The 11185-nt window shown below is 53.7% G+C and overlaps 1 protein-coding gene and 1 long non-coding RNA gene across 2 annotated transcripts in view; one reads left to right on the top strand and one right to left on the bottom strand.

The window, feature by feature from the left end:
• The first annotated feature begins 262 nt into the window (after positions 1–262).
• On the top strand, positions 263–2714 carry LOC133341652 (uncharacterized). The gene is made up of 3 exons (XR_009755055.1): positions 263–656; positions 921–1093; positions 1883–2714. It is a non-coding gene; the product is annotated as an uncharacterized LOC133341652 (long non-coding RNA).
• Positions 2715–3271: 557 nt separating this feature from the next.
• Positions 3272–11185, bottom strand: part of LOC133341677 (Fanconi anemia group A protein-like) — a 107241-nt gene continuing 99327 nt past the window's right edge. Inside the window, exons 30-31 of the mRNA XM_061550268.1 lie at positions 4229–4375; positions 3272–3301 (exon numbers count right to left, since the gene is read on the bottom strand). Coding sequence (XP_061406252.1) covers positions 3272–3301; positions 4229–4375 — 177 coding nt within the window. The remainder of the gene's footprint in view (positions 3302–4228; positions 4376–11185) is intronic.

Raw genomic sequence — 11185 nt, 5'->3', positions numbered from 1 at the left:
AGTGGATTATCACGTGAAAATTTATAGCAGCCAAATTACTCTAATTGCGTGAAATCAATTCTAAATGTGGAGGCAAAACAAAAAAAACCCCACACGACCCACGGGAAAAGGGAGACCCTCAAACTCCAAGTATACAGAAGCAGGCGTCAGGGTCGGGATCGAACCCCCGACCTCCTGTGTACCAGGCGAGGGAGTCAACATCTCCCGGCCACCGTGTCGCTCTCTCCCGTCGTGATACTGAAGCTGTTACACAAACATTCACAACGGTTTCACACATTTATCTATCCACCGAGGCGTATTTTGTGATTGTATTTCGGGTACGTGTATCTTTGAGGTGGGTGTCCAGTGTAATGCGGGGAGCAGCTGAAGTTTAGGAGGAGGGGGAGGGCGCTTCGCGTCTCTCACGGCCACGCGGCAGCAGCAGCCCGCATCGCGCCGCCCCATTCACGTTCCGGGCGTCGCCCTCGCGACCTCTCCCGGCGGCGGCTTCGCAGTGAGCGCGCTCCCATTGTGTCTGGGGGACTCCTCCTAGGTCGACTCGGCCTTCAACGAGCACTTGGTGCGGTGTGTGTAGTAAACGTCAGCACTAGGGAAACAAAGGTGGCCTCGTGCGCGGTCCTGACCTCCAAGGCCTCCCGTGTGCCCTGCCGCTCTTCGTAAGTGTTGGCGAACAGTTTTTGTCCCAAACGTGTCTCTTTAAAGGCGACACGGAGGGGTGCCTCTTGTATGTACAGTAGATACTGTATGTGCGAGTAAGACGGCACAGAGGGGAGCAGTCAACCCAGAACGCCACAGGGCCGTGACCTCCCGGCAGCGCGCTTTCCACACTTCACGTGACGGTCTCAACGTGCACCGAGCCTGGCACAAGCGCCGTGGTAACGCCACTGCCACTTGGTGGCTGTTGTCTGTGTGGGTGACAGCTCTACGGTGCTGCTGCTGAGCGCGGAGGCGTCAGCCAGGTTCGTCTCGACGGCGACGCTCCACGCGGCCTCCACCCGGTCCCCACGAGGTCTCCACGCGGCCTCCACGCGGCCTCGGGCCTCGGCGCGACTGGCGGCGCGAGCGAGAGGAGCCGCGCTCCGCCCGTGGCGCCGTGAGTGGAAGCTGCGTCCCGCGTGGAGGGCCCCGTGCCCCGTGGCCCGTGCCCCGGGCCCCGGGCCCCGTGCCCCGGGCCCCGGGCTCCGTGCCCCGGGCCCCGTGGCCCGTGCCCCGGGCTCCGTGCCCCGGGCCCCGTGCCCCGGGCCACGGGGCGCTGGGCACGGGGCGACTGCGCAAGCCTCAGGCGGCGCTGCGTCGGCTGAGATGTCGTCCCAACGCTCCATCCCATACGGGGTTTACGCAGAGGGGACATTGCGTACATTCCGCGAGAACGTACACGACTAAGTAGTCGTTTACACAAATTAACATATTACTTGAAAACATAAACATGGAGGCAGATTCACAAATGCACTGGGAAGCGGTGAGCAGTGGAATCACTGTAAATATTCACAACACGGTAATCACACTGTCCTGTATGGTGTTTACCTGTTAATATATCTACGTTTATTTTGCTGCTCACTTGTAAATCTCTTTGCTCCATTGAGTTCAAATCCTGGCTGGGGGTGACTCAGCCCATCGTCACCACTTCCTGAGGAAGTTGTCCTGTCGATAGACTCGCCCCCACCACTGGAACCTGGCATTTCCACCACTGGAACCTGGCATTTCCACCACTGGTTCTGGCGCCGTTAACGGGAGATGAGCACCACTCCCTCCCACGCTCGTGAGAGAAGGATCTCGTTTTAACCCCCCCTCCCCCCAGTGTGTGAGAGTAACGCGCTGAACTCGCTTTGACCTCCGAATGAAGTTCCCTGTGAGAGTAACGCGCTTGGCACTGTGCGTGCAGGATGATGATGCGGCGGCGGCGCGTGATGGAGGTGATGTTTGTGATGGTGCTGGGTGTTGCGAGTGGCACCTACATCTACCGCCCGCTGCTCTTGGAGCAGGCTGCCCTGCAACGCACCAAGCAAGCCGCCGCCGCCGCCGGCGAGGAGCCTGGCACCAAAGTGGAGCGGGCGGCGCGCGAGCTGCCAGGCAAACTTCCCGAGCAGCCAAATGCGGCCGCGGCGAGCAACGCCGATGATTGATGCTGGCGCTGCAGAGGCGAGATGTTGACTACCTCGCCTGGTTTACATGCGGTTGTGGGCTTGATCCAGACCCTGACGCCTGCTGTGTATTCGGCGTTTGCGTGCATCTCTCGCCGTGGTCACGTGGATTTTTCTCAGGGTCCTTCGTTTTTTCCCTCCACATTTAGATTCAACGTTTCGAGTATTTGGCTGTTATAAATTTCCACTTGATAAGCCACTTTTTTGAGCTATCATTTGTGGCCAGGTCACTTCTAAAAATTAACTAAATAGCTCAGTGGGCCTTACCTGCTAAGATAAAACATAGTTTAAAGAGTTTGTGATTAGCCTCACAGCGACTTTGCCGCTTGGTTTGACCTATGCACGAGTGACGCAGTCGACGCTTTGACAGATAATTGACGTACATCGTCTTGGAGCCGGTACTGTGACGTGTGTTAGAGGTGTTATTTTAGTCAAAATGTAATAACCGGGAAAAAAAAATCTGTAATCACATGTTTATTTGTTATATGTGCTGGGGTTATTGTCATATTTCCAACAATTAAAAATGTAAAAAAATGTAATGTTTTACCTGTTTTTTAATATATTCACATCAACCTTGTAAGTGACCTAAGTCCGTAATTAACGTTTTTGCATTCCAACCTATTTTCAAATAGATAATTGTGTACCTCGGATCTTATTTAACAACATATTTTGCACTGCAAACTTCCTGAACACTTGAGTCGATTGCCTCCTCCACACTCGAATATTGCTACTCCAATCGTTACTCTTTATCAGTAAACGTCACTCATTGATTTCTTCACCGTTGTTGACGACTTGCCTTACCAGACTGCTTCCACACCGCAGGTCACAACAACACACCCACTTATCCACACACTTCCTTTTAGCATGGTTGGCTACGTACGGTGCAAAAGAACTTCAACATACATTCCTCCCACGCTCTCCACCTGCACGTAATGTTTCTGCTTCTTCCTTCAGACGATAGAATTCCCTCATTCTTTTTTTCCCAAGCTCATGTAATCTTGTTCAAGTCTCCCAACTTCAGGCAGCTCCGGGTAGCCTCCTGCAATGATTCCCGCCCAAATAATGGATGCTAGTGGCCACTTGGGTCAGAGATAAGAGGCAGAAACTAGCATCAGCTCCCAGATGCCGAATCACTCTTCGTCATCACCCCTCTTGAAGAGCTCTCGCAAAGCCGCAGCGACAGCAACAACGGTAGACAACCCCAACATTCAGAGCCAGCTGAGAATGAATATGAGCGCTGCCATTAGAAAAATTAAAAATGCCAGGGCAGTCGCAAGCTTCGAGGCCGTGTCACATCGTGGGATGATTTGCAGCTCGGGGGGTGTGCGAGGGTCTGATGGATGAGGAGACCAAAATCCTTTTCTCTCAATAAAAAGCATGAACAATAGGAATCGAGAACATCACGAGACAACAACACGCTCACACTTAGGATTCCACTAGTCTTAAAAGTCTTAAAAAGTCTTAAAGTCACTTTATTGTCAAGTGGGTTACATGCATGACATACAACACAGATGAAATTACAGTCCTCTCTCTTGGTCCCACGGTGCAACCAAGCAATAAAAAAATTAATCACAATTAACAGACATTAATAAACAATAAACAATCGGCGATCAACACAAGATAAATAATCAAAAATGTAATAAACTTAAAATAAACAACAGTCAAGAATTTTTAAAATGTAAAATATTATTTAAATAAAGTATTTAAAGAAATAAGATATTTAAACCAGTGTGGGAGTGCGATGTAGTGCAATGTGCAGTCCAGAGATCAGGATGTACGAGTGAATGTGTGTGTGGGGGATGGGGTCAGGGGGCAAAGGGGGGTGGGTGGGCAGAGGGGGGGAGTGATGGTAGAGCAGGGAGGGAGTTGAGTCTCCTGACAGCCTGGTGAAAGAAACTGTCTTTGAGCCTGCTGGTCCTGGCTGGAAGACTCCGCAGTCTCCTCCCTGACGGCAGCAGGCTGAAGAGGCTGTGAGATGGGTGGGTGGGATCACCTGCAATCTTGATTGCTTTGCTGGTGATGCGGGTGTTATAAATGTCCAGAAGAGGGGGGAGAGAGACACCAATGATCCTCTCAGCTGCTCTCACTATGCGCTGCAGAGTCTTGCGGCAGGACACGGTGCAGGTGCCGTACCACACGGTGATGCAGCTCGTCAAGATGCTCTCAACGGTGCCTCTGTAGAAGGTGTGCTTCTCTACCGCTAGCCTTTCTCCCCTCGCCTCTCCTACCTCGCCCTTGCCTCCAGTGGGGGTTAAGCCATCACCACTGGAGAGGGCGAGGTGTGGAGAGCGGGGCCTGGGGCTTCTCTTGTCTTTCCTCATCTGCACTCCGACCAACTCAACTCCCTGTCTCTCACGCTCCCGTATATATCGCCGTCCTTATTAACTCATTAATTAAGTTGGCGACCTCCCATCGCCTCACACCCGTGGCTATCGCCTCAATCTCCTGTCAACATGGCGCCTGTTCCGTTCCATGCATTTGCAGCCAGCCAATCACCGCTATGCATCTTCATTAGCCGTCTCCTTTCCATTGCTCTCTCTCGCCGCACCTGTTCCTCCCAGATCCGACCTCACTGCCCGTAACTCGCACATGCGTGCATACCGCTTGCAAACCCCCGTGCGCGCTACTCCACTACACTACTATAGAGTCAGCAGATACTACTATACAGTTAGTCGTTACTACTATAGAGTCGGTAGATACTGCTTTAGGGCCAGTAGATACTACTATGGTCAGTAGTTACTACAGTCAGTAAATACTACTATCCAGTCAGTAGCTATCTCCTGAGCCAGTAGCAACTGGCTCAGGAGATACTAGTCATACCTCGGTATATGACCGCTTTGGATTACGTCGAATTTGGTATACGTCGTGTTTTGACGAGAAAAAAATGTCTTGGGATACAACCTCTTGCTTGGGATACGATGCGCTTGCTAGAACTTGTATGGGTCGGGATGAGTCACCGCGTACCCGCGTAGACCCCATTCATGACTCCTCCCCTTCCTCACCACCATCCTCGTCGGCTATGAACTCCTCTCAGCAAGGTAAAGTGATGTTACATTTTATTTTTATTGAAATTTATTTTATATTTATGCATTTATTTTATGTATGCATTTTAGTAATAAGTAGTGTCTAAAATATTTTATACAACCCCATTAATGTATATGCCATATAAAATATAATTTCTTATACTCTGGAAAGGATTATTTCCTTACCCTTTATTTCTTACTAGCGGGAAGTACCCGGCGTTGCCCGGATGAAAAATAAATTTCAAGACCTCTTAAAAACCTTACACATACATTTCTCCACCAACAAAATTATAAGAGGCTTGCACAAGTCCAAAAAATTATAGAAAGTGTGGGGTAAATAGTTGATGTAAAAGGTTTCCGAAAATTGTGGACCCCCCCCCCCCTCAAAAAATATATTTACCCCCGCGTAGGTATATATACCTACACACCTTACATACAACAGAGGAAGTTGTATCTATTGACTCTGTAGTAGTATCTACTGACTGTACAGTAGTGTAATAAGAGCCTATGTCGGGCTCACGTGGTGATCGGCTCTGCCGGTCCCGCTTTACAGCCAATGGGGGGAGAGCCTGGGAGCATGGCCCTGGCGTGATCACGGGATGTCAGCTAGGTGATTGGTTCTGCTGGTCTTGGCCTCAGCCAATGGGAAGACAAGTCAGGGGCATGGTCCCGGGAGTTGATGGGGAATCTGGAACATTCGGCGCAGGCTATTGAGGATTGGCTGGAGTGTACCACGTGACCCAGGCGTTAAATAAGGAGAGAGAGGAGAGACACGTGGTCAGACACGGAACGAAGAGAGAGAGGGGCCACGCGCGAGTGGGGCTCCGGGTGCCACGTGGCGGTGGGTCTCTGATGGGCTCTCTGCCCACTTCCCGTTGCCTGCCAGCAACGGGGAATGTTTGTGAACTGCAGAAGTGAAATAAAAGGACCGATTCCACAAGCCGTCTCCAAGAGGTTTATTACAGTAGTATCTACTGAGTCAGTAGTAGCCACTGACTGTGTAGTAGTATTTACTGACTGTAGTAACTACTGACCGTAGTAGTATTGACTGGGCCTACAGTAGTATCTACCAACTCTATAGTAGTAACGACTAACTGTATAGTAGTATCTGCTGACTTTAGTAGCTACTCACCGTAGTAGTATGTACTGACTGTATAGTAGTATATACTGACTGTAGCAGTATTAACTGACTGTCGTGGTATACACTGTTTTAGTATCTACTAACTCAATAAAGCATGATCTACCAACTCGATAGCAGTATCTACTATCACTACAGCAGTGCATACTGACTGAGGTGGTACCTGCTATCACTACAGCAGTGCATACTGAGTGGTGGCACCTGCTATGACTACAGCAGTGCATACTAACTTTGGTGGTACCTGCTATGATTACAGTAGTGCATACTGACTGGTGGTACCTGCTATGATTACAGCAGTGCATACTGACTGTACTCACCACTCACCAACCACTCACCACTCACCCCTCATGCTCACCACTCACCCTCACCCTCATCACTCACCCCACCCTTACTACTCACCACTCACCCTCACCACTCATTCTCACCAATCACCACTCACCACACATCCTCACCACTCACGCTAACCACTCACCCTCACCATTCACCACTAACCCTCACCACTCACCGAGGATGAGGGAGAGTGGTGAGTGGTGAGGGTGAACGGTGAGAGTGAGTGCTGATCAGTGAGTGGTGAGAGTGAGTGGTGAGGGTGAGTGGTGAGGGCGAGTGGTGAGTGGTGAGGGTGATGATGAGTGGTGAGTGTGATGATGAGTGGTGAGTGTGAGTGGTGAGGGTGAGCGGTGAGGGAGAATGGTGAGTGGTGAGGGTGAGTGGTGAGGGTGAGTGGTGAGGTTGAGTGGTGAGCGTGAGTGGTTAGTGTGAGTGGTGAGGGGTGAGCGTGAGTGGTGAGGGTGAGGGAGAGTGGTGAGTGTTTAGGGTGAGTGGTGAGAGTGAGTGTGCGTGGTGAGTGGTGAGCAGTGAGTGGTGAGTGGTGAGCGATGAGTGGTGAGAGTGAGTGGTGAGCAGTGAGTGGTGAGTTCTGAGGGTGAGTGGTGAGTGGTAAGGGCGAGTGGTGAGGGTGAGTGGGGAGGGTGAGTGGTGAGTGTGAATGGTGAGCGGTGAGTGGTGAGGGTGAGTGGTGACGGTGAGTGGTGAGTGGTGAGCGGTGAATGGTGAGTGGTGAGGGGTGAGTGGTGAGGGTGAGTGGTGAGTGAGTGATGAAGGTGAGTGGTGAGTGGTGAGGGTGAGTGGATGAGGGTGAGTGGTGGTGGTGAGTGGGGAGGATGAGTGGTGAGAGGTGAGTGGTGAGTGTGAGTGGTGAGGGTGAGTGGTGAGGGCGAGTGGTGAGGGTGATGATGAGTGGTGAGTGTGAGTGGTGACTGGTGAGGGTGAGCGGTGAGGGTGAGTGGTGAGCGTGAGTGGTGTGGGTGAGGGAGAATGGTGAGGGGTGAGTGGTGAGTGTGAGTGGTGAGCGTGAGTGGTGAGGGAGAATGGTGAGTGGTGAGTGGTGAGGGTGAGTGGTGAGCATGAGTGGTGAGTGTGAGTGGTCAGGGGTGAGCGTGAGTGGTGAGGGTGAGGGAGAGTGGTGAGTGTTGAGGGTGAGTGGTGAGAGTGAGTGTGCGTGGTGAGTGGTGAGCAGTGAGTGGTGGTGGTGATGGTGAGTGGTGAGCGGTGAGTGGTGAGTGGTGAGAGGGAGTGGTGAGCAGTGAGTGGTGAGTTCTGAGGGTGAGTGGTGAGTGGTGAGGGCGAGTGGTGAGGGTGAGTGTGAGTGGTGAGTGGTGAGGGTGAGTGGTGAGTGTGAGTGGTGAGCGGTGAGTGGTGAGGGTGAGTGGTGAGCGTGAGTGGTGAGTGTGAGTGGTGAGGGGTGAGCGTGAGTGGTGAGGGTGAGGGAGAGTGGTGAGTGTTGAGGGTGAGTGGTGAGAGTGAGTGTGCGTGGTGAGTGGTGAGCAGTGAGTGGTGGTGGTGATGGTGAGTGGTGAGTGGTGAAAGTGAGTGGTGAGCAGTGAGTGGTGAGTTCTGAGGGTGAGTGGTGAGTGGTGAGGGTGAGTGGTGAGTGTGAGTGGTGAGCAGTGAGTGGTGAGGGTGAGTGGTGACGGTGAGTGGTGAGCATGAGTGGTGAGCGGTGAATGGTGAGTGGTGAGGGTGAGTGGTGAGTGAGTGAAGGTGAGTGGTAAGTGAGTAGTGAGGGTGAGTGGTGAGGGTGAGTGGATGAGGGTGAGTGGTGGTGGTGAGTGGGGAGGATGAGTGGTGAGAGGTGAGTGGTGAGTGTGAGTGGTGAGGGTGAGTGGTGAGGGCGAGTGGTGAATGGTGAGGGTGATGATGAGTGGTGAGTGTGAGTGGTGACTGGTGAGGGTGAGCAGTGAGGGTGAGTGGTGAGCGTGAGTGGTGTGGGTGAGGGAGAATGGTGAGTGGTGAGGGTGAGTGGTGAGTGTGAGTGGTGAGCGTGAGTGGTGAGGGAGAATGGTGAATGGAGAGGGTGAGTGGTGAGGGTGAGTGGTGAGCGTGAGTGGTGAGTGTGAGTGGTCAGGGGTGAGCGTGAGTGGTGAGGGTGAGGGAGAGTGGTGAGTGTTGATGGTGAGTGGTGAGAGTGAGTGTGCGTGGTGAGTGGTGAGCAGTGAGTGGTGGTGGTGATGGTGAGTGGTGAGCGGTGAGTGGTGAGTGGTGAGAGGGAGTGGTGAGCAGTGAGTGGTGAGTTCTGAGGGTGAGTGGTGAGTGGTGAGGGCGAGTGGTGAGTGGTGAGGGTGAGTGGTGAGTGTGAGTGGTGAGGGGTGAGCGTGAGTGGTGAGGGTGAGGGAGAGTGGTGAGTGTTGAGGGTGAGTGGTGAGAGTCAGTGCATGGTGAGTGGTGAGCAGTGAGTGGTGGTGGTGATGGTGAGTGGTGAGGGGTGAGTGGTGAGGGTGAGTGGTGGTGGTGAGTAGTGAGGGTGAGTGGTGGTGGTGAGTGGTGATTGGTGAGGGGTGAGGGTGAGTGGTGAGGCTGAGTGGTGGTGGTGAGTGGGGAGGGTGAGTGGTGAGGGGTGAGTGTGAGTGGTGAGTGTGAGTGGTGAGGGTGAGGCGTGAGTGGTGAGGGTGAGTGGTGAGTGATGATGAAGGTGAGTGGTAAGTGAGTGGTGAGGGTGAGTGATGAGTGGTGAGCGTGAGTGGTGAGGGTGAGTGGTGAGTGTGAGTGGTGAGTGTGAGTGGTGAGTGTGAGTGGTGACGGTGAGTGGTGATGGTGAGTGTGAGTGGTGAGTAGTGAGCGGTGAGGGTGAGTGGTGTGGGGTGAGTAGTCAGGGGTGAGTGGTGAGTGGTGAGGGTGAGGCGTGAGTGGTGAGGCGTGAGTGGTGAGGGTGAATGGTGAGAGTGGTGAGTGGTGAGCGGTGAGTGGTGAGGGCGAGTGGTGAGCGTGAGTGGTGAGTGTGAGTGGTGAGGGGTGAGCGTGAGTGGTGAGGGTGAGGGAGAGTGGTGAGTGTTGAGGGTGAGTGGTGAGAGTGAGTGTGCATGGTGAGTGGTGAGCAGTGAGTGGTGGTGGTGATGGTGAGCGGTGAGTGGTGAGTTCTGAGGGTGAGTGGTGCGTGGTGAGGGCGAGTGGTGAGGGTGAGTGGTGAGGGTGAGTGGTGAGTGTGAGTGGTGAGCGGTGAGTGGTGAGGGTGAGTGGTGACGGTGAGTGGTGAGTGGTGAGCGTGAGTGGGGAGCGGTGAATGGTGAGTGGTGAGGGGTGAGTGGTGAGGGTGAGTGGTGGTGGTGAGTGGTGAGGGTGAGTGATGAGGCTGAGTGGTGGTGGTGAGTGGGGAGGGTGAGTGGTGAGGGGTGAGTGTGAGTGGTGAGTGTGAGTGGTGAGGGTGAGGCGTGAGTGGTGAGGGTGAGTGGTGAGTGATGATGAAGGTGAGTGGTAAGTGAGTGGTGAGTGTGAGTGGTGAGGGTGAGTGGTGAGTGAGTAGTGAGGGTGAGTGGTGAGTGAGTGGTGAGGGTGAGTGGTGAGGGTGAGTGATGAGCGGTGAGCGGTGAGGGGTGAGTGGTGAGTGGTGAGCGTGAGTGGTGATGGTGAGTGGTGAGGGTGAATGGTGAGCGTGAGTGGTGAGGGTGAGTGTGAGTGGTGAGTGTGAGTGGTTACGGTGAGTGGTGATGGTGAGTGTGAGTGGTGAGTAGTGAGCGGTGAGGGTGAGTGGTGTGGGGTGAGTAGTCAGGGGTGAGTGGTGAGGGTGAGGTGAGGCGTGAATGGTGAGGCGTGAGTGGTGAGGGTGAATGGTGAGAGTGGTGAGTGGTGAGCAGTGAGTGGTGAGGGCGAGTGGTGAGCGTGAGTGGTGAGTGTGAGTGGTGAGGGGTGAGCGTGAGTGGTGAGGGTGAGGGAGAGTGGTGAGTGTTGAGGGTGAGTGGTGAGAGTCAGTGTGCATGGTGAGCAGTGAGTGGTGGTGGTGATGGTGAGTGGTGAGGGGTGAGTGGTGAGGGTGAGTAGTGGTGGTGAGTGGTGAGGGTGAGTGGTGGTGGTGAGTGGTGATTGGTGAGGGGTGAGGGTGAGTGGTGAGGCTGAGTGGTGGTGGTGAGTGGGGAGGGTGAGTGGTGAGGGGTGAGTGTGAGTGGTGAGTGTGAGTGGTGAGGGTGAGGCGTGAGTGGTGAGGGTGAGTGGTGAGTGATGATGAAGGTGAGTGGTAAGTGAGTGGTGAGAGTGAGTGATGAGTGGTGAGCGTGAGTGGTGAGGGTGAGTGTGAGTGGTGAGGGTGAGTGGTGAGTGTGAGTGGTGAGGGGTGAGCGTGAGTGGTGAGGGTGAGGGAGAGTGGTGAGTGTTGAGGGTGAGTGGTGAGAGTCAGTGCATGGTGAGTGGTGAGCAGTGAGTGGTGGTGGTGATGGTGAGTGGTGAGGGGTGAGTGGTGAGGGTGAGTGGTGGTGGTGAGTAGTGAGGGTGAGTGGTGGTGGTGAGTGGTGATTGGTGAGGGGTGAGGGTGAGTGGTGAGGCTGAGTGGTGGTGGTGAGTGGGGAGGGTGAGTGGTGAGGGGTGAGTGTGAGTGGTGAGTGTGAGTGTGGGGA

Source organism: Lethenteron reissneri, chromosome 12 (assembly GCF_015708825.2).
Source record: "Lethenteron reissneri isolate LAM-NWPU_2019-01 chromosome 12, ASM1570882v1, whole genome shotgun sequence".
Taxonomy (NCBI): Eukaryota; Metazoa; Chordata; class Hyperoartia; order Petromyzontiformes; family Petromyzontidae; genus Lethenteron; species Lethenteron reissneri.
The sequence above is the reverse complement of the archived record's forward strand: the minus strand, read 5'-3'. Positions and strand labels throughout refer to the sequence as shown.